At 45.9% G+C, this 23,188-nt stretch overlaps 1 protein-coding gene across 1 annotated transcript; it reads left to right on the plus strand.

Moving 5' to 3' along the window:
• Positions 1 to 138: 138 nt before the first annotated feature.
• On the plus strand, positions 139 to 21,261 carry LOC121273849 (zinc finger protein 883-like). Its single transcript, XM_041180987.1, has 4 exons — positions 139 to 471; positions 1,290 to 2,600; positions 18,281 to 18,404; positions 20,337 to 21,261. Exons 2-4 carry the CDS (start codon positions 1,399 to 1,401, stop codon positions 21,153 to 21,155), a joined length of 2,145 nt encoding a protein of 714 aa, XP_041036921.1. The 5' UTR covers positions 139 to 471; positions 1,290 to 1,398; the 3' UTR covers positions 21,156 to 21,261.
• The last annotated feature ends 1,927 nt before the right edge of the window (positions 21,262 to 23,188 follow it).

The following is a 23,188-nucleotide window of genomic DNA, read 5'->3' on the forward strand; positions in this document are numbered from 1 at the left end:
AAGATGGGGCGGGACTGGAGGTCCGAACGGGGCAGCTGGTCCTCCAACCAATCGGGGTGAAAGAGGGGCGGGGCTCGAGTGCCGAGGCTCCGCGCAGGCGCAGTGTCATTGTACTTGAAGACCGGGGAGTCCGGGAGCTGAAGGAGGAAGGAGGGAAAGGGTGAGTGACAGCCGAGTGCAGGAGAGAAATGGAGTCAGTGCGGACTGGGAGGTTTCATAAACACCCGGTGTAGGACTCAAGACCCGAATTGGAAACTCCCGGTCCCTGTTTGCATCAAACCGACAGCAGCTGCGGCCTCTTCCGATCTCAGACCCGGGGTAAGGGCCGCCCTCTGACAGTAATGCCTCTTGTTCACTTTCTGCAGGAGATTCCACCGGGATTCTGAGACAGGAAACTCAAACCAAACATCACATCAAAACCTGACTGAATCACTCCATCCATCAGGACCTGGACATTATCGGCCTCTGAGTGTAAGTGTTGAGTTTCAGGTCATTACCACTCACTGTGTAAATTTCTTCCTCACATCCCCCTGTGGGTCTTGCACCAAATCTTAAAACTGTGTCTTGTAATCCTTTTACTGTCAACTATTGTGAATGGCTTTTCTTTATCCACCTTATCTCAACCTACCATTAACTTGCACACCTCTGTCAAATCTCCCTTCAACCTACTTGGCATCCCCAGTTTCTCCAGCCACAGTGTCAGGAGTGTTTACCATCTACAAGATGCACTGCAGCAACACACCAAGGCTGGTTCGGCAGCACCTTCCAAACCTGTGACCTTTAACATTGAGAGTGTTCCCATGCAGATGCATGGGAACACCACCACCTGCAAGTTCCCCTCCAAGTCACACACTATCCTGACTTGGAATTATATTGCCATGTGTGTCAGAGGGGAACTGGGAGGTGATGGACCTGCACCTGCAACCCTGGTCCTGCTGAGTGGTGGAGGTTGAGTGTTTGGGCGATTCTGTGAGAGTTCTGTTCAAGCTCTAGATACATAAGGTCCCTCTGCTTCTCCCACCTCTCTCTCTCCCTCTTTTTCTCTTTCCCTCTCCTCCCTTGTGGGCCAAAGTCTAGTGTAGGCCCAGACCGGGTGGCAGGTTCCCTTTCCTGAAGGACATTAGTGAACCAATTGGGTTTTTATGATAATCCAGCAGTTTTCATGGTCATTTTTTCCTAGTGCCGGCCCCACAAATTCTCAGATTCATTCAGCTCAATTTCACAACCTGCCTTTGTGTTTTTGTGGGCTCTCTCTCACTCCATTTTTTCTGTTGTAATCAATTTCACAGAGTATTAGAAGGGGAGGATTTGCAGTTGGGAAGCTGTAACAAAGCAACAGATTAGGATTTGAAAGAGTCTTTGGATTCATCGGGACCTGAAGATCATCAGCCTTTGAACATGGAAGGAAAAAGCATTGTTCACACTGGAAGGAAACTGTGGAAATGTGGGGACTGTGGGAAGGGATTCAGTTACCCATCCCAGCTGGAAATTCATTGGCGCAGTCACACTGGGGAGAGACCGTTCACCTGCTCCGAGTGTGGGAAGGGATTCACTCGGTTGTCCCACCTATTGACACACCAGCGTGTTCACACTGGGGAGAGGTCAGTCACCTGTTCTGAGTGTGGGAAAGGATTTCCTGGTTTATCCAGTCTGCTGAGACACCAGCGGGTTCACACTGTTGAGAGACCTTTTAAATGCTCAGAATGTGGGAAGTGCTTTAAAAGTTCTCAGGAACTGATGTCCCATCAACGTGTTCACACTGATGAGAGACCATTCAGGTGCTCTCACTGTGGGAGCGGATTCAAGGCCTCATGTCACCTCATTGTACACCAGCGCTGTCACACTGGGGAGAGACCGTTCATCTGCTCCAAGTGTGGAATGGCATTCACCCGGTCTTTCAACCTTCTGACACACCAACGAGTTCACACTGGAGAGAGACCATTCACCTGCTCTGAGTGTGGGAAGGGATTCAGTCAGTTATCCACCCTGCAGAAACACCAGCGAGTTCACACTGGGGAGAAGCCATTCACCTGCTCTGAGTGTGGGATGCGATTCAGTAGTTCAACCGCCCTGCAGATACACCAGCGACTTCACACTGACGAGAGACCTTTTCAATGCCCAGACTGCGGGAAGTGCTTTAAACGTTCTCAGGAATTGATGTCCCATCAACGTGTTCACACTGATGAGAGACCGTTCAGGTGCTCTCACTGTGGGACTGGCTTCAAGCGATTATCTGACCTCAATGAACATCAGCGCACCCACACTGGGGAGAGGCCGTTCACCTGCTCTGAGTGTGGGAAGAGATTCACTCATTCATCCAATCTGCGGAGACACCAGCAAGTTCACACTAATGAGAGACCTTTTAAATGCCAAGACTGCGGGAAGTACTATAAAAGTTCCAGGGAATTGATGTCTCATCAACGTGTTCACACTGACGAGAGACCGTTCAGGTGCTCTCACTGTGGGACTGGGTTCAGGCAATCATCTCAACTTACTGTACACCAGCGCATTCACACTGGGGAGAGGCCATTTACCTGCTCTGTGTGTGGGAAGGGATTCACTCAGTCATCCCACCTACTGAGACACCAGAGAACTCACAAGTAACCACAGTGATTGGATTTTGCTGTTGATCATATCCAGGACTGAACCATGTTCACTGGGGTCTGATTCTGTTGATGTTCATTAATGCCATCCCAGTAATCGGGTATAACATTCTGAATAAAAGTCAAATACATCAGCTTTGTGTGAAATATACTGTCAAATATTTTTATTATCTCAAACACAAGTTAGTTCCTTTTGAAGGGCTCTCCTTCTCCCCTGTCTCCTCCATCCTCACCTCCAACAACAAGTGTGAGGAGCTCAGGGAGCTTCTTTGTCATTAAGATTGAGACAATCCAATCTGCTGCCTCTGCTGCTTCCCTCCCTTCCACTAGCCCACCGGGACAAACTGTCTCTAAAGATCCCCCTTGTCTAAGCCCTGAACCCACATCTTTCTCCAGTTTCTCTCCCATCTCCCCATATGCTCTCTCAGTGCTCATCTTGTCCATGAGAACCACCTCCTGCTTCTTTAACACTTACGCTCACTAAACTGCAGACAATTCAACTTTTCCATGTTAGCTGATATTGTCAATCGTTCTCTCTCTCTTTTATTACTGCCCCTCCAGCTTTAAACCCACCGTCATTACCTATCCTAAAAAAGCAACCTTTGACTCCCACCATCTTTGCAAACTACCACCAGAGTCATAGAGTTTTACAGCACGGAACCCATTATGTCTACGCCAGTCATCAAGCCCCTATCTATTTTCACCCCATTTTCCAGCACTTGGCCTGTAACCCTGTAAGCTGTGGCTTTTCAAGTGTTCATCTAAATACTTCTTAAATGTTGTGAGGGTTCCTGCCTCTACCACCCCCTCAGGCAGTGTGTTCCAGATTCCAACCACCCTCTGGGTGAAAAAAAAATTACTTAAATCCCCTCTAAACCTCCTGCCCCTTACCTTAAATCTATGCCCCCTGATTATTGACCCCTCCACTAAGGGAAAAAGTTTCTTCCTATGTACCGTATCTATGCCATTCATAATTTTGTACACCTCAATCAGTTCCCCGCTCAGCCTTCTCTGCTCCAAGGAAAACAACTCCAGCCTATCTAGTCTCTCTTCATTGCTGAAACTCTCCAGCCCAGGCAACATCCTGGTGAATCTCCTCTGCACCCTCTCCAGTGCAATCACATCCTTCCTATAGAACTGCACACAGTAGTCTAGATGTGGCTTAATTAATGTTTTATACAGCTCCATCATAATCTCCCTGGTCTTGTACTCAATGCCTCAAATAATGAAGGCAAGTATCCCATATGCCTTCTTAACCACCTTATCTACCTGTTCTGCTGCCTTCAAGTATCTATAGACATGCACACCAATGTCGCTCTTATGCGCTGTACTTCCTAGGATCCTACCATTCATCGTGTAATCTCTTGCCTGGTTGGTCCACCCAAAATGTATCACCTCACACATCTCTGAGCCCTCTTTCCTCTCCAAAGTCCTTGTACTTGGTGTCCCCCAAGGATCTATCCTTGGCCCCTCCTATTTCTCAACTACATGCTGCCACTCAGTGACATCATCCAAAAGCACCGTGTTAGTTTTCACATGTACACTGACAACACCCAGCTCTACCTCACCACCATCCCTCTCCATTCCTCCACTGTTATTAAATTATCAAACTGCTTATCCCACATCCAGTACTGGATGAGCAGCAATTTCCACCAATTAAAAATCAGGAAGACCAAAGCCATTGTCTTCGGTCACCACTACAAATTCTGTTCCCTAAGTACCGAGTCCATCCCTCTCCCTGGGAACTGTCTGAGGCTGAACCACACTGTTCACAATCTCAGTGTTTTATTTGGCTCCAAGATGAGTTTCTGACCACATATCCACATCATCACGAACACCAGATATTTCAATCTCCATAACGTTGCCTGTCTCCACCCCATCCCAGCTCATCTGCTGCTCAAACCCTCATCCACGTCTGTGTTACCTTTAGACTTGACAATTCCAATACATTCCTGGCCGGCCCCTCACATTCACCCCGTCGCCACACGGAAACATGAGATCATCCAAAACTCTGCTGACCGTGAGCTTTATCACACCAAGTCCCATTCACCCATCAGCCCTGTGCTCTCTGATCTATATTGGCTCCTGGTCAAGCAATGCCTCCAGTTTAAAATTCACATCCTTGTTTACAAATCCCTCCATGGCCTCATCCCTCCTGATCTCTGTAACCTCCAGTCACTCACCCTCTCTGATATCTGTGCTCCTCTCATTCTGGCCTCTTGAACATCCCTGATTTTAATGACTGCACCATTGGTGGCTGTGCCTCGGTGTGAAGCTCTGAAATTCCCTCCCTAAACCTCTCCACCCCCTCCAGCTCTCTCCCCTGATTAAAGATGTTGGTTAAAATCTGCCTCTCCAATCACAGTTTTGTCCATTTACCCTAATATCGCCCTCTGTAACATGGTGTCAAATGTTTCTTTACAAACCTCCTCTGAAGCACCTTGTGATGTTTTATTACATTAAACATGTTAGATAAAGACAAGTTGCTTCTGTTTCATGACAGCCAGATGTGCAAAGTAAGATTCCACAAACAACAATCACACAAGTAACTGATTAATGTGTTTTTTTTTGGTGGTGTTAGGTAAAGCAAATGTTGGTCCCACTGCACCAGGAGAACTCCCCTGTGGACAGGATGTGCAGTTGTTGAGCTCTCCTGAGCTGAGAGTGGAGCTGATTGAGCTGGCTGGGCCTGCAGTGTACCTTTAAGAACCGCTGTCTGGGACCTTGCCTCTTAATTCACAGATCTCCCCACTTGAGAAGGGAATATCCTTATTGACTTCTCACAACTGGTTTCTGACTAACCTCACTATTTCTAAGCTACGAGTTTGTTTTCCTAATTTCTTGATGACAAACTGTAGATAACATACTAAAGCTACTAGAATGATCAGAATCAGCAACACAAACTATTGAGCAGCCACCAAGAATACATGTCAAAACTTTTCCACTAAAATGTCATAACTATTGTCTTATATTCATCCTCCCCACCTGCCGATCATCTCACACAATTCTAAATTATTGGCATGTCGTAAATACATCTGGTTCAAACAAAGGTTCATGCATTGACTTTAAAGGTTGTCTAGCTCTCTATTCACCTGTGGATATTTTCTAACTCATTCTGGACCTTTCTCAACTTAATCTGTCCTTTCTGACCCTCTTTAGAAATCCTATTGAGGATATACTCGTAATCCCGGTCACACTTTTCACTAATACCCAGGATATCTCTCACCCCCGGCCTGTCTGTTTTTACTATCAGACTATCTATCAGTCGCTCCCTGTAATGTGTCAACGCCATTGTATACTCCTGGCTTCACTTAGGAACTTCTCCATTCACACTTAAGTAAGTATGTTGCTTCTGAAGCCTATGGTCTCGATCACTCCAATCCCACTCCTAACACAACTTTGTAACATTTAGGTTCGGGAGTCACAGATTGCCTGAAAAGGGGGTTGAGTGCAGAAGTGATTTTAAAGTAGTTTATTGAGAAGCGACAGTTTAAATATGATGCAGAACCTAAATAAACACGAGAAACACATGACCCATGACAGGTTAGAATGGATTACTGGTCCCGGAGGACACAGAGTGAGTGCTGGTGTCCATCGCTGGTGGTGGCAGTCTCTTCTGAACGGTTAACTGGTGTGGGGAGTGTGAGTGTTGGGCTGAAGCCAAAACGAATCACTTCAAAATCTCTTTGCTCTCAAGAGCCTATTTTAACCTTTTTATAGGGTTATTAGACAGTGATTACTTACAGTCCGTTACTTGGATTGAACTTGTCTCCATTCCCGTGCCGAAGGGATTTCTGTACCAGGCGGGATGGGTAACATTTGGGAACTCTCGATTCTCATTCCCCTTCTTTCTGGTGAATAATGGAGGTGTCATTGTGAGTAATGTGCAAGTCAGTAAGAATTGTCAGCAAGGATTAATCAGCACTTTTGAATTGGAGATATTAATCAGTGGACCCTCTCAGACACTGAATTGTAGAATTCGTACCAAAGATCAATTTGGGATTGAAGTACAAGTTCAGAATCTTGTTGTAAACTAATTTCTGATGAGAGTTCCTGAATTATGGGGAAAGATCAGAGACAGCGGTTCTTAAAGGGACACTGCAGCCCCGAGAACACAATCAGCTATAGATCCAGAATATTAAACTCCAGCCCAGTTACAGGGATTCTAAACATCAGCAGAAACAAGCCTAATATTGTCAGACTTTTCATCCTGGATGTGATTAACAGCAGAATCCAATCCCTGTTGTCATTTCTGAACTCGCTGGTGTTTCAGCAGGTGGGATAACTGAGTGAATCCCTTCCCACAGTCGGAGCAGGTGAATGGCCTCTTTCCAGTGTGAATTCGCTGGTGTACTTTGTAGTTGGATGAAGACCTGAATCTCTTTCCACAGAAAGTACAGAGGAATGGTCTCTCCTCAGTGTGAATTCATTGGTGTGTAAGCAGGCTGGATGACTGAGTGAATCCTTTCCCAAACTTGGAGCAGGTGAACCTCCTCTCTCCAGTGTGAACTCGCTGGTGCACTTTGAGGTTGGATGAAGACCTGAATCTCTTTCTACAGGAAGTACAGCTGAACGGCCTTCCCTCAGTGTAAATTCGCTGGTGCTTCAGCAGGACAGTGGACCCATTGAATCCTTTCCCACATACTGAGCAGGTGAACTGTCTCTCTGCAGAGTGAACTTGCTGGTGTGTCAGCAGCGTGGATAACTGAGTGAATTTCTTCCCACACTCAGAGCAGCTGAATGGTCTCTCCCCAGTGTGAACTCACTGGTGTGTCAGCAGGCTAGATAACTGAGTGAATCCCTTCTAACACTCAGACCAGGCGAACAGCCTCTCCCCAGTGTGAACTCGCTGGTGTACACTGAGGTTGAATGAAACCTGAATCTCTTTCCACAGGAAGTACAGCTGAACGGCCTCTCCTCAGTGTGAACTCGCTGGTGCTTCAGCAGATCAGGGGACCCAGCGAATCCTTTCCCACATACAGAGCAGGTGAATGCCCTCTCTCCACTGTGAACTCGCTGGGTGTGAGTAAGTGGGATAATCGAGTGTATCCCTTCCCACATTTGGAGCAGGTGAATGGTCTCTCTGCAGTGTGTAACTGTTGGTGTGTTAGCAGGTTGGATAACTGAGTGAATCCCTTCCCACACATGGAGAAGATGAACTGTCTCTCCCCAGTGTGACGGCGTCGATGGTTTTCCAGATGGGATGGGTAATTAAATCCCTTCCCACAATCCCCACATTTCCATGGTTTCTCCATGGTCCAGGTGTCCCTGTGTCTCTCCAGGTTTGATGATCAGTTGAAGCCTCGTCCACACAGAGAACACGTGTACAGTTTCCTCCCACTGTTAATGGTGTGATGCATTAATCAGCTGTGTAACTGGTTAAAGCTCTTTCCACAGTCAGTTCACTGGAACACTCTCACTCGGGTGTCCGTGTGTGTCTCGGTGCTTTTACAGTCACACTGATGTTTGAAATCTATTCCCACAGACAGAATAGACAAACATTTCTCCTTCCACATTCAAAGGCCAATGATATTCAGGTCCTGATGAATCGAGTGACTGTGTCAGATCTTGATCTGATGTTTGGTTTGAGTTTCCTGTCTTCAAGGTCTCCCCTTCTAATTCTCTGTAAGAGGAGTTTACAAAAGTCATCACTGTAAGAACGGGATAGAAATTCAGAACAGACAACTCTCGTTTCTGTGGAACATTTCTGCATCGCTTGTTCCCCCAAAGCTGCCAATCCCCTTCCCACACACTCTCCCTCCTCCCTGTGCTGAAATCCAAACAGGGTTTTGGACAATTATTTCTGTATCTTTTTAAAAGATTTCTACAACTGGAGATAACAATATGTCAGATCATTCACTTTAGTCATTACTCATGACAAAACATTAATCTGAAACCCCCTGACCGAACATACAGAATAGCAGACATTAACCTTTTGCCCAAAACTTACTGTGTGTTGATTTAATGAGTGATCATGAAGGTGGTTTTTCCAAACCTCCCAGGGTTTCCTTCCTTCCTTCTCTCCCTCTCTAACTAAATTAAACCTGGGATCAGTCTCGTGGCCCATTCTGGTTCCTGCTTCTCCTCCTGATGACTAATTAACTCCAGTTAAACACTGAAAAGACTGAAGACACTGTTTTCGGTCCCTGCTCCAATCTCCATTCCCTAGATACCAACTCTATCTCTCTCCCTGGGAACAGTCTGAGATTAAACCAGTCTGTTCACAACCTCGGTGTTAAAATTGATCTTGAGATGAGTTTCTGACCTCATATCTGTGTCATCACTCTGATCGCCTGTTTCACCTCTGTAACATCACCCAACCTCACCCTGTCTCAGTGAATCTGCTGCTGAAACCCTCATCCCTGTCGTTGTTACCTCCAGACTCGACTATTCCAACACACTCCTGGCTGGTCGCACACATTACCCTCTATAAACTTGACACCATCCAAATGTCTTCTATCCATGTCTTCACTCACAGTGAGGCCCATTCCCCTAACACCTCTCTGCTTCCTGACCTGCCTTGGCTCCGGTCAAGCAGCAACTTGATTTTAAAATTCTCATCCTTATTTTCAAATCCCTCCATGGCCTCGCCCTTCCTTATCTCTGTAATCTCCTCCAGCCCTACGACCCTCTGAGATACCTGCACTGCTGTAATTCTGACCTTGTATATTCCCTATTTTAATTGCTTCACCATTAATGACCGTGCCTTCAGTTCCCTCGTCCCCAAGCTCTAAGATTCTCTCCCTCCACCTCTCCATCTGTCTACCAGACTTCCCCCTTTAAGACACTTGAGTATTGTTAAAAAAGACATTCTACCAAACTTTTCATCTTGTACTCATCAGGACAGATGCACGAACATCAAATTTCAAAGATTATCAGTCAAGCTTGTGATGTGTCTCACTTACACTTGCTAGAAGCTACATATATTTATACACAGGGACATGTCCTCTGCAGGCAGAAGGAACAAGTCCAGACATGGCACCTTTAGTTGAATTAAACAAAAGCACATGATGATAGCTCCCTGGTACATTCTCCATGGCAATGACCAATCAGAACTGATTAGCCAACCAATCAGTACCCTTTTCTCATGCAGTATAAACTGTTGTTTCCTTTGAAATTTGTTTTATTTTCGGCCTTGCACTCTCACTATTTCCTTTTTCAATGACACCCGCCGCTCTGATGTAGACTTTCCTACAAGTAGCTGCTCCCAGTCCACTTTGTCCAGATCTTGCCTTATCATATTAAAATCGGCCTTCACCCAATTCAGAACCTTTATTTCCGGACCATCTTTGGCCTTTTCCATAACTTCCTGGGTTATGGTCATTATCACCGAAATGCTCCCCCACAGAAACTTCTACCACTTGCCCGGCTTTGCACCATTGCACCTCTTGTAGGACTTCCTAAGATCTCCTGGATACATTTTAAGAATTCAGCCCCCTCTGAACCTTTCACACTTAGTCTATCCCAGTTAATATTGGGCAAGTTGAAATCCCCAACCATTATTACCCTATTATTTTTACACTTTTGTGAGATTTGCCTACATATCTGCCCTTCTACCTCTCGCTGACTATTAGGGGGTCTACGGTGCACTCCCAACAATCTGACTTCCCCCTTTTTGTTTTTAAGCTCTACCTATATGGCCTCATTTGAAGAACCTTCTTAGATATCATCCCTCCTTATTGCAGTAATTGGCACCTTGATCAATATTGCTACCCCATCTCCTCTTTTACACCCCTTCCCCCATCTCACCTGAAGATTCCATACCCTGGAATATTGAGCTGCCAGTCCTGCCTCACCCTCAACCATGTCTCTGTGATCGCAATTATATCATATCCCCATGTGTTAATCAACACCCTCAACTCATCTGCCTTACTCGCAAGGCTCCTTGCATCATAATAGGTACCATCCAGGTTGCCATTCTCCCTTATGCCTTAACTTGACTACATCCGATCTGCCTTCCAGGCTGACTTGCTTTTTCTTCTATACTTGTCTGTGCATCACCCCTACGATACCACCACTCAGTAACCCATCCCACTGCCAAATTAGCTTAAACCGCCACCCACAGCATGAGCAATCCTCGTACAAGGATGGTGGTCCCGTTCCAGTTCAGGTGTAACCTGTCAGACCTGTCCAAGTCCCACCTTTCCCAGAAATAGGCTCATTGATCTGGGAATCTAAAGCCCTCTCTCCTGCACCAACTTTTGGAGTGATGGATTTTTTAATAATCTCCTTTTTACAGCATTTTTTTTCTTCGTTCATGAGATGTGAGCATCGCTGGCTAGGCCGGCATTTATTGCCCATGCCTCATTGTCCTCGAGGTGGTGGTGCTGAGCTGCCTTCTTGAACCATGCAGTCCATGTGGTATAGGTACACCCACAGTGCTGTTATGAAGGGAGTTCCAGGATTTTGACCCAGCGGCAGTGAAGGAACAGTGATATATTTCCAAGTCAGGATGGTGAGTGGCTTGGAGGGGAACTTCCAGGTGGTGGTGTTCCCATCTATCTGCTACCCTTGTGCTTCTAGATGGTAGTAGGTTTGGAAAGTGCTGCCTAAGGAGCCTTGGTGAGTATTTGTAGATGGGAAATTCAAACCAAACATCACATCAAGATTGGACAGAGTCACTCGATTCATCAGGACCTGAATATTATCTTTCTACCTGCTTCACCCCTCTTAAACAGGATGAAGTCCATGATATTTCTACTCTTTATCTCTGAAGAGACGTTTACGATCTCTCTCAATTTCCCAACATTCTGTTTCTGCCCCATATAAATATGGCGGCCGCGCATGCGCTCTGATGCACATCGACCCCAATAAAGATGGCGCCGTTAGCCCGGGACTGTAACTGGGAGAAAGCAGCAGCCTCGCTCGGTGCAAATGGGGAGACGGTCCCCTGGGGACCGGGAAGTTATTTTTCCGGGTTTGCGGTTGACAGAAGCCTCCCCGCCCACACACCGGACTCATTACTCCCTCCTCCCCGCCATTCACTTCCTCACCGAATCCTCACACTGCGCATGCTTCACTCCCAGCCCGGCCCTGCCCCTCGTTCATTCCGAATGGTTGGAGGACTAGCTGCTCCTTTTCGGTCCTCCAGTCACACCCCCTGCTTCCTATTGGTCCGGAGCTGCCGTCAATCATCCGGGCATTGTGACGGTTTCAGATGGTGAGAACGGTCACAGACTCAGCCTGACTTGCTGATTCTTGGCAGCATTTTCTGTTTGGGAATTAGAGCTAGAGATGGATGGTCAGTTCCCCTCTGTCCGGGGGGGGATTCACACTCATTTCCCTAGTGCACCGATTATCACGTTTACTTTACATGAGAAAGTCCCCGGTTCAATCCCGGCTGGAAACTTTGTGTTTACAATTGTTACTGAGGAGGAATTAACAGTGAGTTTAGTTTCATGTCGAACAGGGGGACAGTTATTGTCTCATTCTGTAAAAGCTCCTTCTTCACCTGTAAACAGGAAACGATAAGTCAGAGAAAACTGATCCACTGTGACCCCAAAAACAAGGTACTCAAAATAGAAAATGTTGTGAACTCTCAGCAGGTCAAACAGCTTAGATGGAGAGGGAAACCGAGTGAATGTTTCAGGTCGGTGACCTTTTATCCAAACTGAAAGAATTTAGAGACTTAAAAGCTTACAAAAATGAACAGCGTCAGGGACAGGAGAGGGAAAGGAGGAAATAACAAACGGTCATGTGATAAGATGGAAGGCAGGAGTGATTAAATGACAAAGGGGATGATGGTGCGAGGCAACCTTTGGTGATGATTAGATAAGGAAATAAACTGATGGGTCAAGTGAAGAAACAGAAGACAGGCCCAGAGGAGGTATAAATGGTAACAGCAGAACATGTACCAGCACCTACTGTCTGAAGAGAATTAGGTCAAAAATTATTCAAGTGAATGTTCAGTCTGGAATGTTGTAAAGACCCGAACTGAAACATGAGCTGCTGTTCCTCGAGCTTCCATTAAGCTTCATTTGAACAGTGCAGCAGGACGAGGACAGAGAGATCAGAGCTGGAGTGCAGTGGAGAAATAAATAGGTAAATAATCAGAAGCTCTGGACCACACTTGCAGACTGCTGTTCGTCCACAGAGCAGTCACCCAATCGGGATTTAGTTTCCTCAGCAAAGAGGATACAAAATACAAAGAAGTACAAGTATATCGCTGTGTCACCTGGACATTGTTTCTGGGGCCCTGGGACATGGGGTGGAAGTGAAAAGGTGGTTGCTGCATCTGCTGGGCTTTCATGGAAATGAAACACAGTGATGTTCATAAGAACACAAGGAATAGGAGCATGGGTAGGCTATACACCCATTGAGCCTGCTGCACCATTAAATGATCATCCACCTCATCTCCACTTCGCCACCCTATCCCCATACCCGTTGATTCCCTTTGTGTCCAAATATCTAGACAAGTTCAAGGTGAGAGGCAGGAGATTTATGGGGGATGTGAGGAAAAACGTTTTAACCCGAGGGTGGGTGGTGGAGGCGGGTTGCCTCACATCCTTTAAAAAGTACCCAGATGAGCACTTGGCACATCATAACATTCAAGGCTATGGGCCAAGTGCTGGTAAATGGGATTAGGTAGGTAGGTCAGGTGTTTCTCACCTGACTCGATAGGCTAAAGGGCCTCTTCTGCACTGTGTGATTCTGTGATTCTATACACTAAGTCTATCGCTCTTCATCTTGAGATTCAAGATGGAAATTGATAGACTCAATGCAACTACTAATCCAACCCGGCCCCATCAGTCTACTCTCCGTCATCAGTAAAGTGATGGAAGGAGTCATCAACAATGCTATCAAGCGGCACTTGCTTAGCAATAACCTGCTCACTGATGCTCAGATTTGGTTCTGCCAGTTTCACTCAGCTTCTGACCTCATTTCTGCCTTGGTTCAAACATGGACAAAAGAGCTGAACTCCAGGAGTGCATTGAGAGTGGCTGCCTTGACATCAAGGGAGTCTTTGACTGTGGGTGGCATCAAGGAGACCGGGAAAAACTGGGGTCAATAGGTATCAGGGTGAATACTCTCTGCTGGTTGGAGTCATACCTAGCACAAAGGAAGATGGTTGTGGTTGTTGGAGGTCAGTCATCTCAGTGCAGGACACCACCTCAGGAGTTCCTCAGTGTAGTGTCCTCGGCCCAACCATCTTCAGATGCTTCATCAAAGACCTTCCTTCCAACATAAGGTCAGAAGTGGGGATGTTCGTTAATGTTCTGCACCATTCATGACTCCTCAGATCCTGAAGCCGTCCATGTCCAAATGCAACAAGACCTAGACAATATCCAGGCTTGGGCTGACAAGTGGCAAGTAACATTTGCGCCACACAAGTGTCAGGCAATGACCATCTCCAACAAGAGAGCATCTAACCATTGACCCCTGATGTTCAATGTCATTACTATCACTGAATCCCACACTATCAACATCCAGGGGGGGTTACCATCGATCAGTGACTGAATTGGACTCACCATACAAATACTGTGGCTACAAGAGCAGGTCGTGAGGCTAGGAATCGTCCGATGAGTAACTAACCTTCCAACTCACCAAAGCCTGTGCATCACCGACATGCACAAGTCAGAAGTGTAATGGAGTATTCTTCACTTGCCTGGATGAGTGCAGCTCCAACAACACTCAAGAAGCTTGACACCATCCAGGACAAAGCAGCCTGCTTGATTGGCACCACATTCACAAACATTCACTCCCTCCACTACCGACGAACAGTGGCAGCTGTGTACCATCTACAAGATGCACTGCAGCAACTCACCAAGGCTCCTTAACCAGCATCTTCCAAACCCACAACCGCTAACATTTAGAAGGACAAGGGCAGCAGAAATATGGGAACACCACTACCTGGAAGTTCCCCTTCAAGCCTCTCATCACCCTGAACTGGAAATATATCGCCATCCCTTCACTGTCGCTGGGTCAAAATCCTAACAGGACTGTGGGTTTACCTACACAACAGGGACAGTAGTGGTTCAAGAAGGCAGCTCCCCACCAGCAACTCAGAGGCATTTAGGGAAAGGCAATAAATGCTGGTTTCGTCATCAACACCCACATCCCACAAATGAATTTTTTTTAAAACTGGAAAATGTACAAACAAGTTGCACATGAATTGCAAATTCATCTCCTCACTGCTTGGTAATCATGTTAACTGAGCTTTCCACTGGCCTTGTGCTGAAATCTAGTCATTCTCTGACAGGTATTCTTAATGGTATAATTGGCGGATTTAGAATGAAAACTGCACTCTGTTGCACTGTCAAGGTGAGAGACAACTTTGTAGATAATCCATAATGTTACAGAGCGGCTCCTTGGATCTGGTCATTTCATCTCATATTATTTTCAGTTAATGGGAGAATGTCTGAAATAGAGGATGGTGAATAACAGCTCGAAACCACAGTCCCCTCTCCCACTGCAATACTGATCCTTCCAACTAATAGGAATTTGGGACAATAGTGACGCTGATGCTCAGATTAGCTGTATCCATATTATAAGATGGATCACGAAGCACTGGGGAAGGTGCTAATAAGATTGACTGGAATTATGCCAGAAATGAAAAACTATATCAATCAGTAAAGATTGAACTGGCTGAAAATGTGTTGCCTCGGTAATAAGAGTGAGGAACAGCCTGAACGAGACCTTTAAGATAATGAAAGGGTTTGACAGGGTAGATAAGTGGAAGATGTCTCCACTTGTGGATGGATGAGAAGAAAGACAGAGATGATGAGTTTTTTTTCTCTCAGTGGGTCATGAGTCTTTGGAACTCTCTTCCTCAAAAAACGGTGGAAGCAGAATCTTTGAAAATTTTTAAGGCAGAGGCAGATAGGTTCTTAATAAGTGAGGTGGTGAAAGTGAGTAGGTGGGAATGTGGATTTGAGGTTACAATAATTCAGCATGATTTTGTTGAATGACCGAGCGGGGTCGAGGGGCCGTATGGCCTTCTGCTGTTCCTCATTCACATGTTGTTATGTTTGTATGTAAATAATAAATCTGTTGTACAAATCGGGAACAACTGCTTTAACCAGAGATAAAGCAGGAAGTGCTGGAAATACTCAGCACAACAAGGAGCATCTGTGGATTGAGGATCTGAGTTCAGTTTTCAGGCCTGTGCACTGATGCAATGCAATTCTGATGGAAAGTCATAGTCCTGAAATGTAGACTCTGTTTAGCTCCCCATACACACCACCAGATCTGTTGGAAATTCTGGCATTTTCTGTTACTTTTTCAGATTTACAACACCTGATTTTCTCTAACTTTGGATGGTTGAGGATGTAGAACTCATTTTCAGAAGGGTTTGAGATCCCAGTGTGAGTTGGAAACTCATGGGTAAAATCACACTTTGATAAGATCATTCACCAGCTGAATGTGGAAAGGGATTCACTTAGTCATCCCATTTACTGACACGACAGCATAGTCACACCAGAGAGAGGGCTATTCAAATACTTCATGTGTTCAAAGGGAGTTACTCATTTTGCCCACCTGTTAAACACTCCAATTTTAAAAGTTCCAGGGATTTGATCCACAATTCCTGACTGACAAGACGAAGTTTAAATGTCCTGTGAAAGGGAAGAAAAATCACTTATTCATGCCGCCTGCTGAGACTGCAGTGAGTTGACATCTAATTGTAGATATTTGTTCTGTTGTTAATTACACCCAGGACAGAACTATGGTGGAAGGCCAGTGCATTTTGATTGATATTTGAATCGACGTAACAATTTTATATCTTGGCCCTGTGCCTCCAATCGTCACTGGATTGAAAAACATAATATTCTTTGAAACAAAATGGCATTCAATGGCTGCAGCTTTGCCCTGCATGCAACGGGAACATAATGTGATAAAAACAAAAAAACTGCGGATGCTGGAAATCCAAAACAAAAACAGAATTACCTGGAAAAACTCAGCAGGTCTGGCAGCATCGGCGGAGAAGAAAAGAGTTGACGTTTCGAGTCCTCATGACCCTTCGACAGAACTTGAGTTCGAGTCCAGGAAAGAGCTGAAATATAAGCTGGTTTAAGGTGTGTGTGTGGGGGGCGGAGAGATAGAGAGACAGAGAGGTGGAGGGGGTTGGTGTGGTTGTAGCGACAAACAAGCAGTGATAGAAGCAGATCATCAAAAGATGTCAACAACAATAGTACAATAGAACACATAGGTGTTAAAGTTAAAGTTGGTGATATTATCTAAACGAATGTGCTAATTAAGAATGGATGGTAGGGCACTCAAGGTATAGCTCTAGTGGGTTTTTTTTTTTATTTTTTTTTTATTTTATATAATGGAAATAGGTGGGAAAAGGAAAATCTTTATAATTTATTGGGGGAAAAAAAAGAAGGGGGAAACAGAAAGGGGGTGGGGATGGGGGAGGGGACTCACGACCTAAAGTTGTTGAATTCAATATTCAGTCCGGAAGGCTGTAAAGTCCCTAGTCGGAAGATGAGGTGTTGTTCCTCCAGTTTGCGTTGGGCTTCACTGGAACAATGCAGCAAGCCAAGGACAGACATGTGGGCAAGAGAGCAGGGTGGAGTGTTAAAATGGCAAGCGACAGGGAGGTTTGGGTCATTCTTGCGGACAGACTGCAGGTGTTCTGCAAAGCGGTCGCCCAGTTTACGTTTGGTCTCTCCAATGTAGAGGAGACCACATTGGGAGCAACGAATGCAGTAGACTAAGTTGGGGGAAATGCAAGTGAAATGCTGCTTCACTTGAAAGGAGTGTTTGGGTCCTTGGACGGTGAGGAGAGAGGAAGTGAAGGGGCAGGTGTTGCATCTTTTGCGTGGGCAAGGGGTTGTGCCATAGGAGGGGGTTGAGGAGTAGGGGGTGATGGAGGAGTGGACCAGGGTGTCCCGGAGGGAGCGATCCCTACGGAATGCCGATAAGGGGGGTGAAGGGAAGATGTGTTTGGTAGTGGCATCATGCTGGAGTTGGCGGAAATGGCGGAGGATGATCCTTTGAATGCGGCTTTGCAGAACACCTGCGGTCTGTCCGCAAGAATGACCCAAACCTCCCTGTCGCTTGCCATTTTAACACTCCACCCTGCTCTCTTGCCCACATGTCTGTCCTTGGCTTGCTGCATTGTTCCAGTGAAGCCCAACGCAAACTGGAGGAACAACACCTCATCTTCCGACTAGGGACTTTACAGCCTTCCGGACTGAATATTGAATTCAACAACTTTAGGTCGTGAGTCCCCTCCCCCATCCCCACCCCCTTTCTGTTTCCCCCTTCTTTTTTTTTTCCCAATAAATTATAAAGATTTTCCTTTTCCCACCTATTTCCATTATATAAAATAAAAAAAAACCCACTAGAGCTATACCTTGAGTGCCCTACCATCCATTCTTAATTAGCACATTCGTTTAGATAATATCACCAACTTTAACACCTATGTGTTCTATTGTACTATTGTCGTTGACATCTTTTGATGATCTGCTTCTATCACTGCTTGTTTGTCGCTACAACCACACCCCCCCCCCTCCACCTCTCTGTCTCTCTATCTCTCCGCCCCCCACACACACACCTTAAACCAGCTTATATTTCAGCTCTTTCCTGGACTCGAACTCAAGTTCTGTCGAAGGGTCATGAGGACTCGAAACGTCAACTCTTTTCTTCTCCGCCGATGCTGCCAGACCTGCTGAGTTTTTCCAGGTAATTCTGTTTTTGTTTTGGGAACATAATGTGCCCTATCTTCACTATAGGACCGCAGACTCAGTGCCGGATAGTGACTGGAGCATGCGCAATGCGGTCTCTAAATGGCGCATGCGCAGTAACATTTTTACTTGTTGCTGTTCGAAGGAGCCGAGAAATGGCGAAAACAGGCGGGTGAATGGAGCGGGTGATTGGAGAGGATGGAGGCAGCGGAGTGGGCGGGGAGGCTTCACAAACACCCAGAGGAGACCTGAAAGGGCGAAATGAAGTTATAGATCCCGCGGTTGTACCGGACAGAACGACAGCAACTGCGGCCGCAACTTCCCTCGGACACAGGCCCGAATTAACAGCCGCCATCTTAATAGGGGCAAGGAGCACCAGAGCGCACGCGCGTTCTCCATACTTTATAGGGCAATGCAGCAGGGCGCATGCGCGGGCACCCTGGTCCAGGTGCAGGAGGAGAGAATATGGTGTATTTCTAAGATAAAAGCAAAACACTGCGGATGCTGGAAAACAAAAACAAAAACAAAAATACCTGAAAAATCTCAGCAGGTCTGGCAGCATCTGCGAAGAGGAACATAGGATTTTACTTAGTTCTGTTGAAGGGTCATTTGGACTCGAAACATTAGCTGTGTTCCTTTCTGCAGATGCTGCCAGACCTGCTGAGTTTTTCCAGGTATTTTTGTTTTTGTTGTGCATTTCTATCCTGAACTGACAGGTATAGATTTTGGAAACTCCTTTTATAGGGCATGAGAAGGGGAGGATTTACAGAGAGCAAACTCAAGTCAAAAGAAATGTTTGTCTCTTCTCAATTTCTAATCTTGGACTGACAGTGATGGATTTTGTAACTTTCTCTTACAGGAGATTGACAGACGGAAAATTCAAACCAAACATCACATCAAAATCTGACAGAGTCACTCAGTTCATCAGAACCTGAATATTATGATACTTTGAATCTGGGAGGTAAACAGTTAATCTTTTGTGTCTCTGGGTAAAGATTTAAGGAAGGAGTAGGAATAATTTACTGGGGAAAGCCAACTTCAATGGTTTAAGAATGGACCTGACTCAGGTAAACTGGAATCAAAGGTTGTCAGGAAAAACTGGAACTAAGCACTCAGTTGTCTTTAAAGAAGAAATAGTTCAGACACAGTAAAGGGATATTCCCCCAGAGCGGAAAAGGTAGGACAAACAAATCCGGAGCTCCCTCGATGATAAAAGAGATAGAGATTCAGATGGCGATGAATGTATGTGCTAATGATAGATGTCAAGTAGATAAAAAAAACAAGAACCAGCCTGAATATAGAAGGTTCAGAGGGGAATTGAAAAAACAAATAAGAGAATCAAAAAGTGAGTATGGAAAGAGGCTGGCAGCTAATATAGAAAGAAATCAAAGTGTTTTGTGTCGGCTTATAAATAGGAGCAGAATGGTAAAAGGAGGAGTGGGGGTGATTAGGAACCAAAAGGACAATTTGCACATGGAGGCAGGGGGCATGGGTGAGGTATTAAATGAATATTTTGCACCTGTCATTTCCAAGCAAGGAGATACTGCACATGACATGCTGAAAGAGGAGGTAGTTCAGGCACTTGTGGGGTTTAAAATTGATAAGGAGGAGGTGTTGGAATAGCAGTCATAGCTCAAGGAATGAAAAGGACAGCAGCAACTTGGATATGAAATTGGCTGAGTGAGTGTTTAATGGATGTTTTTCAGACTGAAAGAAGACTTATAGTGGAGTTCCCCACAAGTCAGTGTTAGGAACCCTGCTCTTCTTAACAGATATAAATGACCGAGACCTTGGTGTTCAGGCACAATTTTGAAATTTGTTGACAGAATCTTGAGTGGGCAGGAAGGACATGAGTGAACCATGTTTGTTATGACAATCCAGCAGTTTTCATGGTCACTTTTTCCTAGTGCCGGCCCCACAAATTCCCAGATTCATTCAGCTCAATTTCACAACCTGCCCTTGAGTTTTTTGTGGGTTCTCTCTCACTCCCTCTTTTTCTGTTTGAAATCAGTTTCACAGAATACTAGAAGGGGAGGATTTGCAGTCGGGAAACTGAAAGCAAACATCACATCAGGATTTGACAGAGTTGCCCAATTTATTGTAACCTGAATATCATCAGCTTTTGAGCATGGAAAGAAAAAGCACCATTCACAGTGGGGAGAAACCGTACACGTGTTCTGTGTGTGGACGAGGCTTCAGCCAAACATCTGGCCTGTCAAAACATACGTGCAGTGACAACAGAGAGAAGCCGTGGAAATGTGGGGACTGTAGGAAGGGTTTCAGATCCCCATCTGACCTGGAAACACATCGACGCAGTCACAATGGGGAGAGACCGTTCACCTGCTCCTTGTGTGGGACGGGATTCACTCATTCATCCACCCTGCTAAAACACCAGCAAGTTCACACTGATGAGAGACCTTTTAAATGCCCAGACTGCGGAAAGTGCTATAAAAGTTCTGGGAACCTGATGTCCCATCAACGCGTTCACACTGATGAGAAACCATTCAGGTGCTCTCACTGTGGGACTGGGTTCAAGCGATCATTTCACCTCGCTGCACACCAGCGAGTTCACACTGGGGAGAGACCATTCACCTGCTCCGTGTGTGGGAAGGGATTCACTCATTCATCCACCCTGCTGAAGCACCAGCGGGTTCACACTAGGGAAAGACCTTTTAAATGTCCAGACTGTGGGAAGTGTTTTAAAAGTTCCTGGGAACTGATATCCCATCAACGTGTTCATACTGATGAGAGACCATTCAGGTGCCCTCATTGTATGACTGGGTTCAGGCGATCATCTGACCTCACTGCACACCAGCGAATTCACACTGGGGAGAGGCCGTTCACCTGCTCAGAGTGTGGGAAGGAATTTGCTCGGTCATCCCACCTGCTGAGACACCAACAAGTTCACAAGCAACTCCAATGATTGGATTTTGCTGTTAATCACATCCAGGACTGAACCATGTGCATTGGGGTCTGTTTCTGCTGATGTTAATATACCCCAGCCCAGCTATAGGTGTTAATATTCTGTATAAAAGTCAAATAAATCAGCTTTGTGCTAAATAATGTGTGTTGAATCTTTTAACATCTCTAACATAAGTTAGTTCCTTTTGAAGGGCTCTCCCTCTCTCCTGTCTCCTCCACCCTCACCTCCAACAACAAGGGGCTCATGGTGCTTCTTTCAGAGAACTTTCCAAACCCACGATCACTACCGTCTAGAAGGACAAGGGCAGCAGATCCAAGTGAATACCAGCACCTGCAAGTTCTCCTCCAAGTCACACACCATCCTGACTTGGAAATATATTGCAGTTCCTTCACTAACGCTGGGTCAAATCCTGGTACTCCCTCTCTAACAGCACTGTAGGTGTACCTACACCACATGGACTGCAGCTGCTCAAGAAGACAGTTCACTACCTTCTCAAGGGCAATTAGGGATGGGCAATAAATGCTGGCCTAGCCAGTGATGCCCACATCCCATGAATGAATAAAAATAATTGAGACAATCTAATCAGCTGCCTCTGCTGCTTCCCTTCCTTCCACTAGCCCACCTGGCCAAACTATCACTGACGTTCTCCTGTCTTAGGCCTGAACTCAAGTCTTTCTCTAAGTTGCTGTGTGACCTCCCATCGGGCAGGTTTCCTTTTGTCTCTCCAGGTACACAGACTCCATAATGAGACCGGGTAATTGGGAGAACTGGGGGCGTAAGAGTTGTGAGGGGTGAGGGAAGCATTGAGAAGGGCTAAGAATCATGGGGGGTGGGGAAGAGTTGTGACAGACAGAATGGGGAATGCGATGTCATTTATTCACCGACCTGATGTTGGAGTCAGTGATGGGGCCTCGAACCTCATTCTCTCGATACCCGGACCACTGGCAGGAAAAGAAACGCACGTGTCCTGGAGCCTCGAACCCGATAGCTGGACTGAGTCTCTGTTCCAAATCCCCCATTGCTGCCTCGGAACTCACAGCCCCAATTCCTCAGCCCCCCACCTCACCGGGAATCGCGACCCTCTGTTTGAGATCCCCTGCTGTAAAATCAGGCCAAGGTTTTTGTTTGGAGTCTCCTGACTGAAAATCCCCTCTCTCCAATATCCTGCAAATGGAGTTTACAAAGGGCATCGCTGTCAGTACAGGATAGAAATTCAGAACAGAGAGTTCTAGTTTCTATGGAACATTTTTTCCTCTCGTTCCCCCAAAAGCTGTAAATCCCCATCTCACACACTTCCATCTTCACTCTGCTGAAATCCAAACCCATTGCACCATCCCCACCATTTCCTTCCTCCACTCCCAGTTTTCTCCCTCCCTCTACTCTGGCTGGGTTCAGTTCTCCAGCTCCTGTGACTCTTATTTAGATCCTCAGACTGATCCCAGCTGCCGTCCGGTGGAACTGAGGAGGGAGCCCCCTGTTGGATCTTATTCAGGCCCTAAAGCTGCACAGCTAGTTTCTGACCCTGGGGTGGGTGGTCATAGTGCCCTCCTTCAGTTTCTGAATCGGTGATAGTAACAAAGCAGGATGGAGAAAGCCTCATTTTGAGGGGTGACACTGCTGGAAGAATGGAGAGCTGGAGTTCACCTGGAAAAGGAGAAAAGTTTAAAAACAAAGAGCACCCAATGTGAGGCTCAAACCCACAACCCTAAGATGAAATGACTCAGGCTGAGCTAGTCAGGCAATCGGCAATGTTATATCCATATCTGTTATCACAGTGAGATAACTGTCTGAATGAAATGGCTGAGAAGGAAATTGACCAGCCGAAGCCCAAGGGTCCAATGCTTTCCACTCAATCATCAATAGCATCATTCACAGCTTCTGCTGCTTAGCTGCACCTCCTTCCAAACATTGTGATCCATTTTCCTCAGGATTTGTGTCCTCATTTTGAAATGAGATTCACTTCAATATCCAACAAAAATTGAATTGCAAACCTGACAAACAACGGACAGCCAGTCATTTAGTAACACAAACCC

This window comes from Carcharodon carcharias (assembly GCF_017639515.1).
Source record: "Carcharodon carcharias isolate sCarCar2 chromosome 27 unlocalized genomic scaffold, sCarCar2.pri SUPER_27_unloc_2, whole genome shotgun sequence".
Lineage (NCBI taxonomy): Eukaryota > Metazoa > Chordata > Chondrichthyes > Lamniformes > Lamnidae > Carcharodon > Carcharodon carcharias.